The sequence below is a fragment of the Spinacia oleracea genome, chromosome 2, assembly GCF_020520425.1.
Source record: "Spinacia oleracea cultivar Varoflay chromosome 2, BTI_SOV_V1, whole genome shotgun sequence".
Taxonomy (NCBI): Eukaryota; Viridiplantae; Streptophyta; class Magnoliopsida; order Caryophyllales; family Amaranthaceae; genus Spinacia; species Spinacia oleracea.
Genome location: NC_079488.1, coordinates 88152981 through 88173379, shown reverse-complemented (window position 1 = coordinate 88173379; position 20399 = coordinate 88152981). Strand labels below are relative to the sequence as shown.

Here is a 20399-nt window from a genome sequence, read left to right as displayed (position 1 = left end):
ACATGGGGATTCTAATCATCAATTCTTCTTTGCCTCTGTGAAGGAGAGAGTTAGAGTTAATAGAATTGATGTGCTCTATAATGGTGAAGCTATCTCGCTCACCCTTACTCATCCTCTATAAACCTTTGCTGAACAAGATACCCTGCTAGCGAGTCTCCCCTTGTGCGATTCCTGTTGAAGCTTTTGGGGGGGTGGGTGCAGGGCGGACGATTTCAAAGCGGACTCCCCTTTCATTAGATAGAGAGGATCACCATCTGGTTGAGTCTCAGAATCAGTTGTAGTTGAAAGGAGCCCAATCAGTTGGGGTTTCCGAATCAGGTTTGGGGGCGAGTATCTCACGTTTCACATGCGTGAATGCAAAGGGAGGAGGAAACTCAGTACCAAATGTTTGGCAATCCTTGGTAGAGCTTATTTATGATTTCGTGCTGAACCTGGTAAACCTGTTGGTGACCGGATGTATAAGTAAATGTGACATGTGTCACTAACTAACTGGTCTAACTTTATTTAATTTAATTTTTTTTTTTATAAAACACATCTTTCTCCTCCATTTCTACGATAGCAGCCAAGCTCCGTCTTCCTCCCTTCGTCGCCGAGCTCCGTCTCCCGGCCCCTAAACCTCTCTCTCAGTGCCCTCCACCGCTACCATGTGACACCGCCAATTCCGTCTCCCCTAAAGCCTCCAGTATCCTTGTTCTCCTTCACACGCACGTCCGTGGTTCTGTCTCTCTTCTCTCCTCCCTTCGTCGCCGAGCTCTCCTCTCCTCCCTTCGTCGTCGAGTTTACTGTTTGTCCTCTCCATCCTCGTCGGAGATCGAACATTTTTAATGGAAATAGGTGAGAGAAGCATGAAGATAAAGAGAGAAAGAGTATGAGGAGAGAGAAAATTTTGATAGAGGGAGGAGGGTGAGACATATGGTGGTGGGGGTGGCGGGGGGGTGGTCTGTGTGAATGTTGGGCGAGGTGAAGGAAGGAGGGAGGAGGGAGCTTTAAAAAAAATTAAAGTAAATATAAAATCAATATAAATCAATTAAAGAGTGGCAATTGGCATGTTTAAACTTTAAAGAAAATTTATGACCTGCTACAAAGGTGATGGGTAAAAAGTACTGTTTTAGGAAGATGCACCCCTAAGTTTGGATTATTCTAGATTAACTTAAAGGTGGTAGTGTGGTACTGTTTTTAGAAGAAAAGGACAAAAGTTGGATTATTTTTTTACAAATTTTCCTTTTATTTTTTATTTTCTATTCTGTTTTATTTAGTGTTTATGTGTAAATAAAGGAAGGTTTTTGAGTGGCTACAACAAAATGGTAGCCACCACAATGCATTAAATATGAGCCCTTCATCATTGTTGACTTATCTTGGCCATTGAATATGTTGACTTCATATTAAAATTTATGATTTTTTACCCAAAAAAACCTTTCATTATCTTTCCATATTGAATTTTTTTTATTTTCTCTCTTAATAACTTCCCCGTATTCATGTAAAAGAAAATTAAAATAATAAAAAAGTAAAACTACGTCTTGTTCTCCAATGGAGTATTTGTTTGTTGATGTTTTTGCCAATATAGTGCATCATTAAAAAACTAATTATCAAGAATGGGATGGTGTTTGTGTTTAGATGAATGGTTATTGATGGAGAATATTTTTATTTGGGTTAGATGAACGGTTAATTATGGAGTAATTTTTTTTTTATTGTGTTAGATGAAGGATTATAAATGGATAACGTTAACGATTTGATGACTTGAACAATACACATAATCCCGATTTGATTATAAAGAACAGATGGGAATGAAGAATAGAATCAAAGAGTTTCATAAATTTTGTATATTTGTGTTTTTTTCGAGAAGAAACTTCTCAATAAAACGTTGATGAAAGTGGAATAATTTAATTCATTTATTTTTATGGTAAAATTTATTTAAATTATAAAATGGTTTATTATTAAATTAAAAGTCAACAAAATCAATGGTTTAGATTGGTCTGCTTTTATTTAATGGTTGAGATTTAACGTATTATAATGGCTACCATTTTATTGTAGCTATTGTAAAATCATCCGTAAATAAAATAAAATAAATTATAGATTATAGAAATAATATATACCACAAACAATAATTTGCTATGATTTTTGGTAATATTTAGTTAAATGATTATATTAATATTGGAAAATATATTAGTATATTAGTCAATATTTTGGAAAATCAAGGTATAAATTATGTAATACGTACAATATGCCGGCTGTATTTTAAGTAGACTTTCCAAAAGTAGGAATTTCCTTAAAATTGGCAATGTTTTAAATTATTAATTGATTTCCTAATACTATTGGACCTAGTCTTATTACGTTTAAATATTTAGTCCTAATACAGCCCTGGTTTGGGAAAGGTATTGTTGAAGCTATAAATAATTAAATATAGATTCTAAAGGGCGGAAACAATAATATTATGTACGAGTTTCATCGATCAATCACAAATCGTTCAAATAAATGGCATCGATATCCCAAATTAGTTTAAGCATCGCACCCACAAACAAATCGACATCCGAAATTGTTAGACGTAGGAAGAACGCGAAGTTTGAAAAGGTTGATAAACAAAAAAGTTATACGGATCTTCCAACAGTTCTGTTAACAGAGATTGTGTGCAGGCTTTCAGCTAGTAGTCTGTACAAAATTCTGAAAATCCCATCTTCGTTACGAAATAAGGAGTTTCACAGTATAATTTCGGACCCAAGGTTTCCTGAGTTGTTCAAAAGCTACGATAATAATACAAGTAATGTTCATCCATGCAGTTTGGTAGCTTATAACCAAGATGCGAATATGTTTTTGATTGAGTTTGATAGTGATCGTAACTTTGTATTGACCCAACTTAACACTGATTTTATTAGTAAAGTTATGAGAAAGAAATTTGTATCGCCTTACTTGGACTATAAAGTATTGGGTTCGTGCAACGGTTGCCTTCTTGTAAGCTTAGGATATCACATTCGTCATCATCGCGGTACTTTATCTACTTGTGAGTCCATTGCCCTTGTTAATCCTCTCACTCACCGTTATGTCCGTATTCCTCGTCCATCCATCTCTTCCAAATCCAACAGGTTTGTATACTGCCAAATTCTATTCATTACAATTTTATTTTTATTTTTATTTTTAATTTGTTCCTTTTTTATTGACTTATCGAACTAGGTCGTTCTGTTCTTGGGTTGATTATATTTTGACTTTGTTGGTGATTTATATGTAACATAAAACATAATCATGTAGGATATTGCTACATTCATCTCAATCGGAGGAAGTATAAAATATTATCGCGTGTACGTTTTTAAATTACAAACACACATGACGTGCATAGAAAACTAGTAATAATGTAGTCAAAGTAAAAAATATGTGTTTTAGTAAATCCTAATGTACGTACGTTTATGAAATCGGTGACAGGTATGCATTTGATTATGTTCCGAACATAGGAAAGTATAAGGTGATGAGATTTTGTGATGACGACTATGAGAGCTTCACCGTAAGCGAAAGCAAGTGGTCAAAACCGCAATGGGTAAGAAACAGAAAGCCGAATTACAGCACGTACATCAAGAACCAAATATTTGAAGGTGGTATAGAACCGGTGGTGTTTAAGGGTTCGTCATACTGGGTTGTAGATGAAATGAGTAATATTCTAAAGTTGGACATGGACAAGGAGGAGTTTGAGTTAATCCCTACACCTTGGTCGGTCTACAAAACTTTATTTTGCGACGCAGTTTTGAGCGTCTTAAATGACTCCTTGTGTATGGTATTCGTGTTATCTGAGGTCTTCGATATATGGGTGATGAATCATAATAACATCAATAATCAAGTTAAAGAGCCTTGGACTAAGTTTATGACGATACCTGATCCTAGCTTTTCTATTCAAACATCCTTTGAGATTATTCGAGTTTTTGACAATGGCAACATTGTCATTCTTGCGCCAGACAAAAAGAAGCCAGAACAAAAGAAGGTCTATGTTTATGATACCAAACAGAAGAAGATGATACAAGAAAAGGTTATTCAGATACAAGGGATGGGGATTTTATCTGTTCGGAAAGTTGAGCCTAGTTTCTTATCTATAACACATCACCCTCAACCTTAATTAGCTAAGCTAGCTAGAGCCTAGAGGTTGGGCCGTTGGGGGATCACATTGTAATGTATACGTAGTTTCTCAAAAGTACATTCAATGTTGCAGCAGTTGGGTATATGGTGGAGTATTGTTTTAGGTATTTCAACTTTGTTTTTTTTTTAAAAAAAAAGGAAAGTGTGATGTGTACATTGATAATTGTTATTGTTAATTACTACTCCGTACCATTACAGTAAATTTGAATTCAATCTTATTTGCATGGCTCTGCTATTTTGATCATGTTCACATGTATGAGTCTTTTATTCAATTTTCGGTATGATCAATTGATCACCATGCGGCCGTGCCTATTAGACCTGGTTATTGGACAGGGTAGTCCAATGAATATATAATAGGGCTTTTATTGGGAAGGGCTCTTATTGGACAGGGTCATTATAGGGTCAAACTTATACTACAATTATTTTGAAAATTAAAATAGTAATGATACAAAAAATTACGTGTATAGCTACGTATTTACTTGTACTTGCACATAGCTCTTTTGTTTTTCATTTTTCATTGCTCGTTTATTGACCCGCCCACTAATGACCCGCTATTGACCCGCAACCCGCTTTTGACCCGCCCATTATCGACCCGCTAAAAATGACCCTTTCAATACCCGACCCTCTTTTGACCCGCACCGATCCTGACCCGCCCCGCCCGATAACCAGGTCTAGTGCCTATACACATAGGCCGGACCGCTGGAGAAGCATCATCGAACAATATAATACTTGTCCGGATTTATGTGATCCCGTTCAGGTTCTTCGTCGGTGTACACTTTAAATTATTAGGTGTTGAAAATTTAAGTCACCTTAAAACTTAAAAGGATCAGAGTGTTTGACAAGTAACTGAAACAGTATTTAAGGTGGCTTTATTGACTGAAAATGAAACGTTAAAAGTTTTAACGTACGTTTCAATTTCAGTCACTGAAATTTCAATTCTTATACTCTGCTCTTTACACAGGGACTTTACCCGCATTATAACTCCAAAAAACTTGACAATTCTTGCCAATCTTATTCTTATACTCCAACAGACCTGCCAAACTTGTATTGTTTCTTTTGGATTGCTGACTTTCTAGAACTTAGATGCGGGATGAAAATTTATGGGGCTTGGTGGATGATTGGATAACAAGTGTTAATGAATAAATTTCACAAAAAGAAAAATAATGATAAGAGTATTAGCAATTCAAGTACGTAGATAGCCTTCTTATTGTCAACTTTAATATTAAAGATCACATATTGCTATTTACTCATTAATCAAATGAAAAAATAACTAATATGAAAATATAAAAGTACTCCGTATCAACTAAAAAAAAAATTAAAAAAAAAAGCTTAAATAATCAGTTTAACCAAACAATTATGCAATTAATTACCTTATCATTTTCAGCGTCTTATCAGTTTAAGTCACCTCCTTTCCAATTTCAGGTAATTTATCAGTTTCACCTTGATTTCAGTCAGTATTACCAAACAGATCGAGCCTTAATTTGCATTATACCAATGAGATATTAATTGGCTTAATGGTTAAAACAAATAATTTTGTAGGATAGATCTCAAGTTAGAATCCCCTTCTTTCATTTGTAATTTATATTGCTATCATACCTCATTGGCACCAAATAAATTAAAACATAGCCACAACATATGGTAAATGGTGAAATTCTCCTTTTTAAAGATATTACTTTAAGGAAAAATCAATGAGAAAACTAAGCTTAGCTATCTCGATCTCGATCTCGATCTCGATCTCGATCGATTTCAATTGAATTTACTACAAACATTTCTAATCTCTCCTTGATCACCAGTGAGGACATCAACTGCTTGTAGCTTAACCATAGCATTTGCAAGAGTAACATTGAATAAAGTGGCATTTAGGGACAGTCTTACAACTGCATCATGTGTTAAAGGATCATTGGCCAATGCTTGGTCGATTGAAAGGATTCCTCTTTGCTCCAAGATCTGAGTGTAGAAAGTATTGTCAACTTTGTTAGAAAATTGTGGGTTTTGATTAAGGAGGGTGAAGTTGTTTGAGGTTCCGCCCTGGGGGCATGTTATCTTCAGTTGTTCACGAAGGTTTGGGTCCATGCTTGGGTCAAATTGGTTAGTATCGGGGTATAGGCGATCCTGGAAGGTTTCACAATGTGCAATTCCAACCGTATGACAACCTGTTTTCATAAACAAATTAATACCGAGTAATATGCTAATAATAGAAACTGAAAACCAATTCATGTTTTCCTAAGAACATCGTCATGGTTGAACCTCCAATTGAGGCTCAAAGACCTTTCATAAGCGTGTTTTTTTCCTCCAAAATGAACCTTAGATATCATAGTATCTATTTTATTTTTGACAACCACTTTGGTATTCTAATGTCCAATGACAAAACTCTAAAAAGTCACTTATTTCTCCTTTTTTTTCAAAAAAGTAAGAGTTTCCCTTGTTTAAGATAACCTTATTTGACAGGTTATTATAAATGACAAAAGTTATCATTTTTAATAAGTCATCCAACAAGGCTTTATTTTTTAAAACACTCTTTAATTCTTTTGAACTCTTACTTGAGACCTTTTTTGTGTGCAAATGAGCCACAAAAATTGGTGATATTTTAATTGTTTGTGTGAGAAAGAAATAACAAAGCACTGGTGTAAGTGGGGATAAAAAAAGGAAAGACAATAAAACTTAAGTAGCAGTCCCATGTCAAAATAGAAAGTCTTGCAAGTATTCAGAAACCGCCGAAAATGCAAGATTTGCAAGTATTCAGAAACTGAAAGAGTACGTCGTATTTCTTATTTTGGTAATTGTTTAATGGACCTCGCTATTTCAAAATCTCTATCATATAAGTCGACTCACAATTGATGTTCAATTCATCAGTTACTCGTACCCATGCCATTTTAAAGGGTTGTCATATATGGTTTTTGAAATTTGATCCACGCATTGGTGCATTTACATAATATAAAAGAGACATGTTTAGCGAGGTACCTAAAAGAACAACCATTTCTTCAGGTGTGAAATTTTTTGCTTGGAAAACAGCAATTGTTTCGGGCACTGTCAAGGTAGGACTAGGAAGATCCACATCTTCAGCTTTTGAGACTAGTCCATCTCTTCTTCCGGTTTGTGCTGGATAATCTGGTCCTCCTCCCTTTAAAGAAAAAGCCATTCAATTTTTTTAGTTAATTAGGGATTAGGGAATATGATCATAGTTTACATAAACAATAAAGTCAATTAATTAATACTGAAAGTCATCATATTACCAATTTTATAACGACGCTAGTAGCTATTGCTACGATATCCGCACAAGAGACAATTCCGGGGCATTCTTCCTCAATAGCAACCTTTAAGGCGTCGATAAGTTCATATCCTCTTACACTGAGATTTGGACCCGCGGTTCTTTCAGTTGAATCTCCTTCTATTAGGATTGATGCATCACATCCCTGTACAAGATAAACAATGCTATAGATTAGGCTTGAAGTTTACTTGTAATAATTAAGTTAACTAATACTTGGTACTTTGTAACAATGTGTAATTTAATACTAATCCGACCACCTTTTACAGAGTAACATTTATTTTCACATGCTAAAAAGAAAATATGGTCAACATAAGGTGCGGCATATAAATATTGTAAAAGTTAAAATGTTGCAATTAAAATAGAAAGTAAATGAGTAATGTTGAAATTAGCAAAGAATACTTGCGTGGACAAAGCAATCATGAAATTGCAAACGGAGCAGGGCAGGAAGGATAGAAGTATCATTGAGAAATTGTTGTTCGACTATATATGAAATGTGTGCTTCGACATCCGTGGTCTTATTAAAGCATTTCCCTTGATAGAAACCAACTTGCAATTTAGGAGTGTCGGAAATAGGAGGCCAAGAGTGAGGGTTAGGGGAAGATGGTCTAGAAGGAGGAGTTGGGGAAGGTTTTGAAAGTGGCAGAGATGGAGAAAAGATTGGAGGAGATGGAGAAGGTTGTGAAAGAGACGGAGGTGTGGAGAACATTGAAGGATGAGGAACAACTAATGGAAGAGACGGTGAAGGTGGAGAAAGTACTGGAGAAGGAGGAACACCCAATGGAGGATAAGGAGCAACCACGGGAGGAGGAGGTGACAATAGAGGAGGATATATTGCAGGAGATGGTGCTTCTGAAGGAGTAACAGTAGGAGAAAGTTGGGGAGTGGGAGAAGGAGAAGGAGGCGACGAAAGAGGAGGAAGGGCTACAGGAGATGGAGGCGACGAAAGTGGAGGAAATGAGGTAGTAGGGGGATCATTGGAAGGAGACTGTAATGGAGGGTTAGGAGGATTATTGGATTGTGGCGGAGGGTTAGGAGGATCATTGGAAGGCGGAGGCTGTGGTGGAGGGTTAGGGGGATCATTGGAAGGTGGCGGTTGTGATGGAGGGTTGGGGGGATCATTGGAAGGTGGCGGTTGTGATGGAGGGTTGGGGGGATCATTGGAAGGTGGCGGTTGTGATGGAGGGTTGGGGGGATCATTGGAAGGTGGCGGTTGTGATGGAGGGTTGGGGGGATCATTGGAAGGTGGCGGTTGTGATGGAGGGTTGGGGGGATCATTGGAAGGTGGCGGTTGTGATGGAGGGTTGGGGGGATCATTGGAAGGTGGCGGTTGTGATGGAGGGTTAGGGGGATCATTGGAAGGTGGAGGTTGTGGTGGAGGGTTAGGAGGATCATTGGAAGGGGGAGGTCGTGGTGGACGGTTAGGAGGATCATTAGAAGGGGGTGGTCGTGGTGGAGGATTAGGATCATTATTCGAAGGGGGCGACTGTGGCGGAGGGTTAGGATCATCATTGGAAGGAGGCGATTTTGGTGGAGAGTTAGGACGATCATTGTCATCAGAAGGCTTAAGACGACTAGGAAGATGACGAAAATCGTCATCAGACCCATTAATTTCGACACTCAACAAGTTGTGTCTCTTACACTCACCATTTTGACTTGTCACTAAGACAATTAACACAATAATTAGCGTTACTGTGAGCCTAGATGATGGTACATGGAGGAGCCCCATCGCTAGCTATCTACTTAGTTTAGATGTTTTTTGGATAAATTTTTATTAGAATGATTTATGGAAATCAAAGCGAATTTTGGCTAATTATATACTAGTTTTCATCAAGTAATTGGAATCTTATGACCAAGTAGAAGTAGTGCATTAACGTGCTTACTTGCTATCATGTAACTCAACTTGGCAAATTTAGCACTAGTCAAATATGATTTGAAACACCAATAATTGATTAAAATCCACATTAGGAAGCCGCTAATTTATAACCATTTTTATGGTAGTCCAACAAAATTTGATGACAATAATTCATTTTGTTGGATGTACTTTCTTGCAAATATTATCATAACTTTTATTTATTTTTGTAGTGTTTAAACCGTTGCGTGCATGCTATTTTATATAGAAAACTGAAAATATGAGTATTTGTCAAAATAAATTAATGGAAATATTTAATTTTTTAGGATTTTTCATATAAATTGATGATTTTTTCATTTAAATTAATTTGTCTCGTAGATAAGGGTACAATAGGAGTTTTAAAATGGGACACAAAGTTTTCAAGAGATCCTTATAAACAAAGATCATGTTACAATTGGCGAAAAAGTCTGAGATCAAGTCCTATTGTATATAAGTATATAATAATAATTTTAAATACCGGTTTTAGTTAGGGTCTTGCCTTAATTGAGCATGCTTAGTTTCACTAACCAAGAAAATTTAGGGTAAAAGCACAATTCATTTGGTTATAAGTAGGGGTGTTCATTAGTCCAAACCCGGACAGGAACGAAGATCGAAATTTTGATAATTCAAGACCCGAATACCGGACCGATTATGCTTGAACCGAACCTGGACCGGACCGGAAAAATCGGTCCAAAACCCGAACCGGGCCGGTTTTGACCGGTTGTAGACCTATTTCTATATATTTTTAATGTTTTCTAAAACTTATGGTAAAAAAGAAAAAATATATGAAAAAAAAACCAATGGTTTAAGGCAGTTTTTGGAAGTTAAAATAACCGAAAATTGATATTTCTTGACCCGAAGACCAGATCAATTGCTTTCGGTCCGGTCCGGTCCAGTCCAGTCCATTTTTCGGTCTAGACCAATCTTTGCACACCCTAATTATAAATGTATAAAGAGGGAAAGTGTTGAACAAATAAGGAAAATATTCAAAATGAATTAGAGAAAAACCAACTCAATAAATAAAGAAGATTAACATTAAAAAAACAGATGGAGTATATGAATGTCATCTGTATAAAAGTAAAAAAAATGATTCTAAAATATAAACAACGCCGAGTGCTTCTAAAAACGGAGGGAGTGTTTCGCACAATTACATATTTATATGTAGTTGACAAGATATAACAACGTAACCAATCAAGTAGCTTGTACTTAGTTGACATCTTATCGGATCGAGTACTATTTCCCAATCTTGAGATTCTTTTGAATTTATTTATGATTTATGTTGGAATATTACAAAGACGAGTTGCTGAGCACTAAAGCCGGTTACATATTTACAACAATGGATGATCAATTTGGAATACTACCATTTACAAAGTCAATGTACCAATCTACTTTTGTTTTTAAAAGGATGTACCAATCTACTTCACTAATCACTATCATTGTTAATTAGACAATTACCAAAAGGTAACGTAATTTTAATTTTGAAACCGAATTAATTGAAAAGGGGAAGTAATTTCAAACTCATTAAGCAACATTATTAATTGTATTTTTATCTTGTTCTCATCAAATGCAACACTTTGATTTTTTACCCTATAATTTTCTTTGATTTTTTACACTATAATTTTTCATAAAAACATTGTTTTGTGAGATATTATTATATTCGTCTCAATTTATATTTTCGAAGTACTGTTTTTATAATAATATTTAGTTCATAATAATTTCATATATTCCAATGTCAAAAAAAAAAAAAAAAAAAAAAAAGGAATTTCATATATCAATTGTGGAAATTATTATAACTCTTCATGTATTTTAGTTATATATGATTACTACGGAGTACTAGATAATAACCAAGCATCTATTACATTATACTAAAACAGTCATCGGTACTGACTCAAGTCACTTCCTGGTGAAAAATCTTTCTTTTTCTTTCCCTTCCTGCCAAACACAAAAGAAAAGCTGCAGTAATTTGATGATTGCTTTTTCTTTTTTGCAGTTGAACATATTCTTACAACATCAACAACAATTCCTTTACCCATTTCCCACCCCTCTTTCATCATCTTCATCATATTTCCAATTGGATTAAATTTGACTAAAAGAAGTATGAACCTTGAGTAGTATTGTTAGCCACATTAAGCAACCAAAATGATATTTTGAAACCACCATAGTCGGCGGTACTGGGAGCGAGAACGAGTTCGGAGAAATTTTAGGGTTTCGGAAAGGGAGGAGGGGTAGTGGAGATGGATTGGGTGGGGGGAGGAGGAAAAATGAGGTTCGTTGGTTAGTGATAGTAAAGTGGTGGTGAGTGAGGAAGGACCTCGAAATGGGAAGATGAAATTATAAATGCGAAAAAAATCATATGAAAATACTAAGTTAAAAAGGCTAAATAATAATAAAAACAGCTACTTCCTCCGTTCCGGAAATATCGCACCATTTATATTTTACATTATTCATACTACGACTTTTGCCCTTTTTTGTGATTCGCACGTAAGGAAATTTTAGTCATGTGGAATCATGTTAGATTCGTATTGATACATATTTTCTAAATACTGATTTTTTATAATTTTTACTTGCACACGATTTGAGATATTAAGAGTCAAAATAATGGTTAGAGGAGTAAAAATCAACTATGATGCGATATTTCCAGAACGGATGAAGTATTTTTAATCAATTACAAACGTGTGAATAAATTTCTTTTTTCTTAAAAGTTTTATTATTATTTTATTGACTTCAAAAATGAACAATACTAACCAAAATAGTTGATTCCATCCATTTTGAGGGAGACTCCTTTTCAAAATTGAGGAACTAAACGGCTCCTTTTGTCAAAGTTTACAAACCTTTACAATTATTAACTAGACTTGTGTGCCTCTATGGCTCTATCCCGGGTCAGTTAGCAACAACTGTGATCCCTTGTTGGAGATTAGTAGGCCATTAACAAAAATAGTTAATCGCTTTAACAAACTGTTCATTCTCACATTTTTCAGTGAGGAAGCTTATGCACAAACAGATATTTCCTCTGACCCTTGCATTAGATTCTAACAAGAGTATATATAAAATGCTTATCAATGGGTGGCTTCATGGTTGGAAAAAAGATCTACACTTATGAAAGCTTAAAATCAGGCCGACTAAACAGCAGCAATTTACTCGTATGATCAACAACAATAATATTCGTTATGAGAAGTGCCACTAGAGGCCCCCCATATCAAACATTAGGAAAACGTACACTAGTTGAATCAAGCGACCCATTAATCATCTTGGCCCATTTAAAATATTATCATTACGTCTCATCATAATAAATTTGATATTAACCAAGCCTAATTAAGTAGACGGGCAAATAGAAAGTGTCAAAAAGCCAAATTGGTAAACATTTCCGTAATCATAGATTAAAATGTTATGATATATCACGAGATTCATGACTCTTCTATCAATACAACAATTCTAGACATACAAACAGCATAAGTTGACAGACATAAAAACTGCATCACCCTACGGCTAACATGAGAGAAATTGTTTCCAAATAGCAAAGTACAAACACCATCAATTTAGGGTACAAACAGAATACAGACAACAATTGAGGACACCCAACCAAAATTTTGGAACCGTCATGAGAGCCAACTCGAATGATGATACAGTCATCTGCAACAGCTTACTTGATCTTCTTCTTAGGCCTCAGCTGTAGGAGGTGATCAAACACAATAAGCAAATCATCTAACCAGTTTGTCTATTCTCTTCTTATTTGTAATTTACTGCTTTAATATGTAAGCTAATTAATTTTAGGTTTAAGCTTATGTGCATAATTTTTTATACTCTATTCTAGGTAATTGTTAGATGAGAAATCAAGGTAGGAACTCAAATGGCAGTCTAAAAGTAGTATGAAACATTACACAGACCTGGTTACTGTGTCCACACTTCTTCTTTCGGCAATTCACAGCCCTGGGGTGAAGGCGAGCATAGCACCTGAAGTTGAACAACCATTAACAATGAGTCAGTCAAGTTATATGTAATCAAGCAGAGTGGGACTAAAATATAGGTGAAATGGGGGTAATTTGGTAGTATCAAATCCATGTACATAATGCAGGTTAATGAAATACAGAACCACGAGAAGGTTATGTTGCTGTTATCTTAAAAATGAAATGACTATCACAAAGTATTCAGGAAGTGGCCTCAGAGATCTTGGTGGAAAAAAATCATCACATGGATTCTGGATGAATCCAATCAAGAGTAGCAAATATATTCCTTACATCACTGGCCGGATTTGTTAAGTCACAAAATCCCTTCACTTGAAGTAGAGAAAAAAAGCTTGAAATGGGATTAAAAAAAGAATTGATGCTACAAAATAAGAAAGTCGCAAAATGCAATGAAATCTAGACAGTCTGTATTCATTTTCATATCATTTGACATGTCTCAACAGTAACAAAAAGTCCAATCTCAAGCAATACGGTTGATAGTTAAGTAGCTAAACCTATCTATTAAGGTCTATGACATGCATTGACAAGAGAGTGCAAGAAGCCCAACTGCACAGGGTCCCAAAATTTAAAAGGACCGCGAGAAAGAAAAAATGGACAAAAAGAATCGTATGTTATTAATGTGACGTTGTGAATGCTGACATTTCTATTCCTCTTCATTGAGGAAGTCGGTCACTCTTTCTCACACCTTCACTCTTTCTCACACCTTCACTCTTTCTCACACTTGTCAAATTACAAAAAACAAAAAATATGACAATTCCCAATAATCTCCAGTTGATTATGCTCTGATGATAAATGGAAAATTGCAACTCTCTTAATAACATGTTACTAAACCGAAAAGAATTATTGCTGCACTACACTCACAAGACACAAGGTTGCACCTTAAGGATAATAAAACAATACAGGAGTGATCAAAATCCAAATGAAGACATAGATAATGGGGGGGACTATATAGTATATCAATCAGTTATGTCCTATTCTTTCCCATCTAGAGGGAAGCCCTTACACCTCCACCCCTCAACAACCAAAGTTACCAACTAATATTGCATTTAAACTTCTCTTGGAAAACCACTTCAAGAAATCCATAATCTCATATCGGATCTCACCCAATAATCTCAATGCCCAAATCAAACAGCTTACACCACCTTTGCATATGCCAGAATTGAAACCACAGAATTCTACTAAACCAGTAGCATTACCAAATATCACACAACCTGCTTAAAGGTCAATCCTTTTGGGAAAGATATAACAGCCGATCTCAAAATCACAGTCATAGCACAAATGTAATAGAGACAACCACTCAGTAGATAAATAACACTTATACAAAGAAATGTACCAACCATGAAAATCAACTGAAAGAAAAATTCAAGTCAGCTGATAAAGTTGAAGAATGGAATATTAATTTGGGGACCTTGTATATCCTCATTAGCACGGTGTAATTGCCGATAAGGTTAAGTTAATGTCCCAACATAATACACACTAATCTACTTAAAGATATACACTCAATTAAGTAGGGAGAAGAACATACTTGCGGCAAATCATCTTCTCTTGGTTGAACTTACGAGCCAAAGCCATCAACGAAGGCTCGATGATTCCTCCCCTCAACCTCAACACCAAATGAAGAGTTGATTCTGTACACAAATTAACCCATTAATAAATCAACAAAAAGATAAACCAAGCAAAAATATCATCTGGAAATTTAACCAAAACAAAAGAGGATAGAGAAAAGGGTACCTTTCTGGATGTTGTAGTCAGCAAGAGTACGGCCATCTTCAAGCTGCTTACCAGCGAAGATCAAACGCTGCTGGTCTGGAGGAATTCCTGCAAATTCACACACAAAACACATTATTCAGCTGAAAATTGAAATTTTATGAAATTGTAAATGAAAAAAAAAATTAAATTTCACAGCCCCAACAAAAAATTTAAGAAAATGAAAATAAAAAGGGACCTTCTTTGTCTTGGATCTTGGCCTTGACATTGTCGATGGTGTCGCTGCTTTCGACCTCTAGGGTGATTGTCTTCCCAGTTAGGGTTTTCACGAAGATCTGCATCTTGAATCGTTGTTGTTCGACGGCATTAGAAAAATGGGGTTCATAGCTTGTATTTATAGTTCGGCGTCGATTAGGGTTTTGTAGGGTTTTTACTGTTTTTTTTTTTTTTTTTCTAGTGACGGTAAATATAATTGTTGTATTTTACTTGTATCATTTTGACTTTTTAAACTACTCCGTATTACTTACTTCACTTTGATCATACTTTATTTCTAAGACTCACATTATTTGTTACACTTTTCTTTTCCGTCCGTTCCAAATTACTCGTTACACTTCTAAATTTGGAATGACTCCACAATTATTATATTGTCTATCTTTTTCCACTAAAAAAAGTTTGATCCACACACTCTCTCTCATTCAATTAAAAAAATACTCCACTAACTCTTATCACATCTAACTTTTTCAATAAAATAACAGTTAATAATCAAACAATCATTTATTACGTAAAATTTTGTGCAAAGCTAAGTGTAACAAGTAATGTGGGACGGAGAGACAATATATAGGTCCTCATCCAATGAGAATATCCTTATAATGAGAAGAATGCGAAAAAATCAAAGCCCTCAACTAATTTAATCTGACCGCCCACATTTTACTTTCTCCGTTCCGCAAAGGATACATCATTTCTATTTGCATGTATGCCAATACGCTTCTTTGAACATTAATAGCTCTAAAAGCGTATAAGTAAAAAATTATAAAAAGTTGATATTTGGAATCCTTGCATTAATACGAATTTAACAAGATCTCACTTGACTATATTTTTTCTTACACAACAGTGAAAAAATGATTTTCAAAGTTAATTGATGAATAGTGCGCAAATGAGAAACGATGCATCTATTGTGAAACGGAGAAAGTATATGCGTGTGACAACTGCAATCATTAAACATTAAAAAGCCGGATGAGTCATGTCCAACAATACCCACAGTCCCACACCCACCCTTTCTTTTTCAATCCTGTATTTTCACCACCCTCCCGCTTGCATGGTTTCTCTCTCCTCTTTTCTCAACCTTCGATGAAAAATAAAACACACACTCTATCAAACAACCAATTTTAAATTCTTTATTTTAATCGATTGTAGATACAATTTTCATACCTTTCATGTGAATTTTACCTGCTTTCCCCTGGTCATCTCACACAAAAATGGCAGACAACAACAAGTCATAGATAGTCATAGTCCTACCTTGTAACACCCAGTATTTTTTAGCCTGTTTTATTATTCTGTAATTACAATTATTAACGTAATTACGTCTTAATTTTTTTCCAATATTATTTTAATTTATTTTATTATGTTCACGTTTTTATTGTGACATGATAATATTCTTTGAGCCCAATTCACGGGTCATACGTGACTAGTCTATCATCTCGCAAGCCCAATTATTATTCCAATTTCTGATTTACATTCTTAGAGTCAGAAATTACAATTTCATCCCTAATCAATTGAAAGATCATTCTTCTTTTCTTCATTATAACGTGTTAATGGTGGAGCTTGCCACCAGAATTCTTGACTTCTCTGTCTTCCAAATTTCAGTCCAAGTACATGGACAAAATTCATTCTTCCTTCTCCTCTTCTTTGCGTGGCATATTAAGGCACCTTGAGTGCCAAACGTCTAAAAGTTTATTCTTGTTATATGACTCACCATGTCAAGAAATTCCTATAAATAGCCATTGAAACTCCATTTTTCTTCAAGCTAAAAATCAATTAATATTCTGATTGTATTTAATTACAAGCTTAATTTGTTTTCCCTCTCTATTTATTTCCTTGATTTTCACCATCAATGGATACACATTTTCTCTCTCCCTCATTCTACCACCGCGGAGCCACCCATTGGCCACCGCCGAGCCACCACTTTCTGTCGGTGAACCTTTCATGCCGCCAACCAAGCCACCCTTCGCAGCCTCCCTGTTGCACTGTCTGCCGTCGATGCCTCAAAGGGACGAAGTTGCTGCTCTGCTTCCCCTGTTCTTCGTATGCTAGCTGCTTCATAAGAGCATCAATTATAAGGGTCACTCTTATTTACCCACTCTTAATCTCTCTCTTCATCCACCTCATCACCCTCTCCTAATAAGAGTTACCTATCAAAAAATCCAAGAAATAACAATCTCTTAGAGCATCAATTATTGATGACTCTTACCCCCCTCTTAAGGAGAGAGGAATTGTAAGAGTTACCTCTTAGCAAAAACAAGGTAACTCTTAGCTCCCTCTTATTTAGAGGTTGATGGAGACATCCTCTAAATAAGAGGTAGCTCTTAGAAAATAAGAGGGGGTTGAGGTGGCACATTGTGGGAGTATCATGCTTACTTTTTGGTATTTTTGTTATAAAATTAAATTTAAAATGTGAAAAAGTTAAATAAGAGGTAGTGTATAAGAGTTAGAGCATCAATATTAGCTATCTCTTAGCCCCCTCTTAATTTTTCTCTTTCTTTAAGAGTTAGCTCTTAGATAAAATGTGGTAACTCTTAGCCCCCTCTTATTTAGAGGTTGATTGAGACATCCTCTAAATAAGAGGTAGCTCTTAGAAATAAGAGTGGGGTTGAGGTGGAGGTTTGTGTTTGTTTTGTGATTTTTATTTTCTTTTTAAAAAGGAAAAATATGTAAAAAGGTAGTTAAGAGGTAGTAAATAAGAGATAGTCTATTTCTTGGGGTTTTTGATGGATAACTCTTATTAAGAGATGGTGGTGATGTGGATGAGAGAAGGGACTAAGAGGGGGCAAATAAGAGTTACCTTATAATTGATGCTCTTAGTGTATTTCTTGGAATTTTTAATAGCTAACTCTGATGAGGAGAGAGACTAAGAGTTGGAAAATAAAAGATAGCACCACTATTGATGCTCTTTAACATGTATTTATTTTTATTTATTTTAACAAAAATGTCAAAAACAAATATAATATTCCCATAATCATCCACCTCACCCCACTCTTATTTCTAAGAGTTACCTCTTATTTAGAGGATGTTTTAATCAACCTCTAAATAAGAGTTAGCTAAGAGTTAGCTCTTTTTTATTAAGAGCTAATTTTTAAAATTTCTCTCTCTTTAAGAGTGGGTTAAGAGTCCATTATAATTGATGTTCTAACATTCTAAAAGGGGTTCTTATTTAAGTGGACCTAGGTGTCATTAGGAATGGGCTTTATTTTTGGAGTGGACCATATTTTTTTTTTATCAAAGAGTAAATGTTAGGAGCTTTGACCGTAAGTTGAGACAAACTAAGTAAGTGATCCTACTTAAATAATGTTGTTTCTACATATTACTAATTTGTGAATTATTAATAATTATTAATCCTATGTTATATTGTCGAGGTTGGAGTATTAAAGAAATTGATGGCAATATGGTATTTAAGAGTTGAGCTTTGGTATTAAGCTAAACATATGGAATGATGATCGAGGTAATTCTTATATCCAGCATTTAAGTTTATATGTCCGTATGTTTTTCTTTTTTTGGTTCTACTACAAGGAGTTCCCACGCACCGCCTTCGGCGAGTGGACTAATCTCCCGCGGGAATTTGCATGGGTACCTCGATGGGCAGTATCCCTCACAGTTGAGATTTTTTCCATTCCCAAGGCTCGAACCCGAGACCTTGGTTAAGGAGCAAGAGGCCCTTAACCACTCATGCCAACCTCAATTGGTATATGCCCGTATGTGAACATATGTAATTGTATGCTTATATGTGATCATGTGACTTAAGTGCTAAATGATATGTTTTGAAGTATTATGAGTATTTTTATGATGATATGTTACAGTACTTTATTATTTTATGATATGTTACGACTTTAAAGACGTTGTTCGGGAATAATTATGATGTTTATAAATTTATTTTAAAGAAATACGACGTTGCTTTTGTCGGCATGGAAAAGCGAACTGAACTAGTAAATGGGCAAGTTACAGGTGGAGGCAAGTTAAAGTCAAAGTTATAGTTAAAGGGAAACAGTTCCCCCTGATTGATATAAGAAAAGTCCCGCCAAAGCCTGTACTTGCCAATGAGCTGTAAAGGAAATGATTCCTTGCCGACACAGTTTTCAAGATAACGAGATTAAGTTAGTTATTTCCGAACAATAAAGGCTAATGATTCATATGTGCCAAATGATTTTCGAAAGTAAAACCGTTTTGACGGGCTAGAGTAATATTACTTAGTTTTCCACTCATTTTTGGATTTTTTTTTGTGTTTTTCCTGTTTTCTATTTTTATGATGATGCACAGGTTCGGTTAAGGAGCTAGAGTTTCTCGAGAGGAAAGTTATTACTGGAGTTGGTAATTTATTATGGAGATATCGAGACGAGAAATTATTTATTATGGAAATCATGTTATTGAGGTTCTTATAAGAATATTGATTTATATACTTTTTGGGAAAATTGTATTATTTATGGAATGTTATTAAGGATTATTTTATTTGTGGGCCATACCCACAGGTCCCAGGATTAATTAAACCTAATTTCGCTGCTAATGATCAATTAAGTGCGGTTTATTACCGATAATTAAGGTACCGAAAAGTCGGGACGTTACATACCTTTAGTCATTTAATTGTCAAAATTCATTTTTTTTCCTTCCTGTTAATTGTTATGTTTTATAGGGACTGTGAATTTTTATTAAGAAATCAAAGTTGCATTCATTTTTCTGCTCATTTAATCAAATTGATAATAAAGGTACATCAAATTTTCATTATAAATACGTTCATAAAAAATCAAATATTACTTTATCTCTCCTTTTTTTATTAAATGGTAAAATAGTCATTCTTTATCAATCTTTTGTTCATAATTTGCTGAATTAACTGAACGAATGAGCAAAATAAATTTTCTTATTTGCATAAATGAGTAATTTTTTTTTTGCTCATTTGCATAAATGAGTATTTTTTTTTTGCTCATTTGCATATATGAGCAAATACTTTTTGCTCATTTGTATAAATGAGAAAGTATGTTTTGCTTATTTAAAATCCTCCCAAATTCTTCAACTTCCCTCCTCTCAATTTCCAACTACAAACACCATTGAAATAAAACAATAATAACACCATTGAACAGAAAAAGACAATTGCTTCAACATTGCCCCCAAAACAACAATAATTCCATAGCTCATATACATAACGATTACATCCACAAACTCGTGTGCTCGAAAATTGGATTTTGTTTTTAGTTATGCT

At 35.0% G+C, this 20399-nt stretch overlaps 3 protein-coding genes and 2 non-coding genes across 5 annotated transcripts; 1 reads left to right on the top strand and 4 right to left on the bottom strand.

The window, feature by feature from the left end:
- Window positions 1-2453: 2453 nt before the first annotated feature.
- LOC110791355 (putative F-box protein At3g16210) lies at window positions 2454-4344 on the top strand. Its single transcript, XM_021996104.2, has 2 exons — window positions 2454-3077; window positions 3412-4344. The coding sequence occupies exons 1-2, from the start codon at window positions 2473-2475 to the stop codon at window positions 4091-4093; spliced, it is 1287 nt and encodes a 428-aa protein (XP_021851796.2). The 5' UTR covers window positions 2454-2472; the 3' UTR covers window positions 4094-4344.
- A 1008-nt stretch (window positions 4345-5352) lies between these two features.
- LOC110791353 (vegetative cell wall protein gp1-like) lies at window positions 5353-9144 on the bottom strand. Its single transcript, XM_021996100.2, has 4 exons — window positions 7785-9144; window positions 7347-7526; window positions 7075-7234; window positions 5353-6266 (listed from the first exon to the last, which is right to left on the bottom strand). Exons 1-4 carry the CDS (start codon window positions 9105-9107, stop codon window positions 5860-5862), a joined length of 2070 nt encoding a protein of 689 aa, XP_021851792.2. The 5' UTR covers window positions 9108-9144; the 3' UTR covers window positions 5353-5859.
- Window positions 9145-12605: 3461 nt separating this feature from the next.
- LOC110791363 (ubiquitin-60S ribosomal protein L40) lies at window positions 12606-15317 on the bottom strand. Its single transcript, XM_021996112.2, has 5 exons — window positions 15177-15317; window positions 14963-15049; window positions 14757-14859; window positions 13154-13220; window positions 12606-12936 (listed from the first exon to the last, which is right to left on the bottom strand). Exons 1-5 carry the CDS (start codon window positions 15277-15279, stop codon window positions 12910-12912), a joined length of 387 nt encoding a protein of 128 aa, XP_021851804.1. The 5' UTR covers window positions 15280-15317; the 3' UTR covers window positions 12606-12909.
- Window positions 13424-13514, bottom strand: LOC130468202 (small nucleolar RNA SNORD24). The gene has a single exon (XR_008928622.1). It is a non-coding gene; the product is annotated as a small nucleolar RNA SNORD24 (small nucleolar RNA).
- Window positions 14557-14660, bottom strand: LOC130468384 (small nucleolar RNA snoR99). Its single transcript, XR_008928772.1, has one exon. It is a non-coding gene; the product is annotated as a small nucleolar RNA snoR99 (small nucleolar RNA).
- Window positions 15318-20399: the final 5082 nt, after the last annotated feature.

What these genes read in the sequence shown, in the direction of transcription:
- LOC110791353 (XM_021996100.2), bottom strand. Translation starts at nt 9,107, where the DNA reads ATGGGGCTCCTCCATGTACCATCATCTAGGCTCACAGTAACGCTAATT. An exon ending in TTCATGATTGCTTTGTCCAC is followed by an intron (nt 7,527 to 7,784) that starts GCAAGTATTCTT and finishes TATCTTGTACAG; the next exon opens with GGATGTGATGCATCAATCCT. An exon ending in CTAGCGTCGTTATAAAATTG is followed by an intron (nt 7,235 to 7,346) that starts GTAATATGATGA and finishes TTTTCTTTAAAG; the next exon opens with GGAGGAGGACCAGATTATCC.
- LOC110791363 (XM_021996112.2), bottom strand. Translation starts at nt 15,279, where the DNA reads ATGCAGATCTTCGTGAAAACCCTAACTGGGAAGACAATCACCCTAGAG. An exon ending in CAAGATCCAAGACAAAGAAG is followed by an intron (nt 15,050 to 15,176) that starts GTCCCTTTTTAT and finishes GTGAATTTGCAG; the next exon opens with GAATTCCTCCAGACCAGCAG. An exon ending in AGTGTGGACACAGTAACCAG is followed by an intron (nt 12,937 to 13,153) that starts GTCTGTGTAATG and finishes CACCTCCTACAG; the next exon opens with CTGAGGCCTAAGAAGAAGAT.
- LOC110791355 (XM_021996104.2), top strand. Translation starts at nt 2,473, where the DNA reads ATGGCATCGATATCCCAAATTAGTTTAAGCATCGCACCCACAAACAAA. An exon ending in ATCTCTTCCAAATCCAACAG is followed by an intron (nt 3,078 to 3,411) that starts GTTTGTATACTG and finishes AATCGGTGACAG; the next exon opens with GTATGCATTTGATTATGTTC.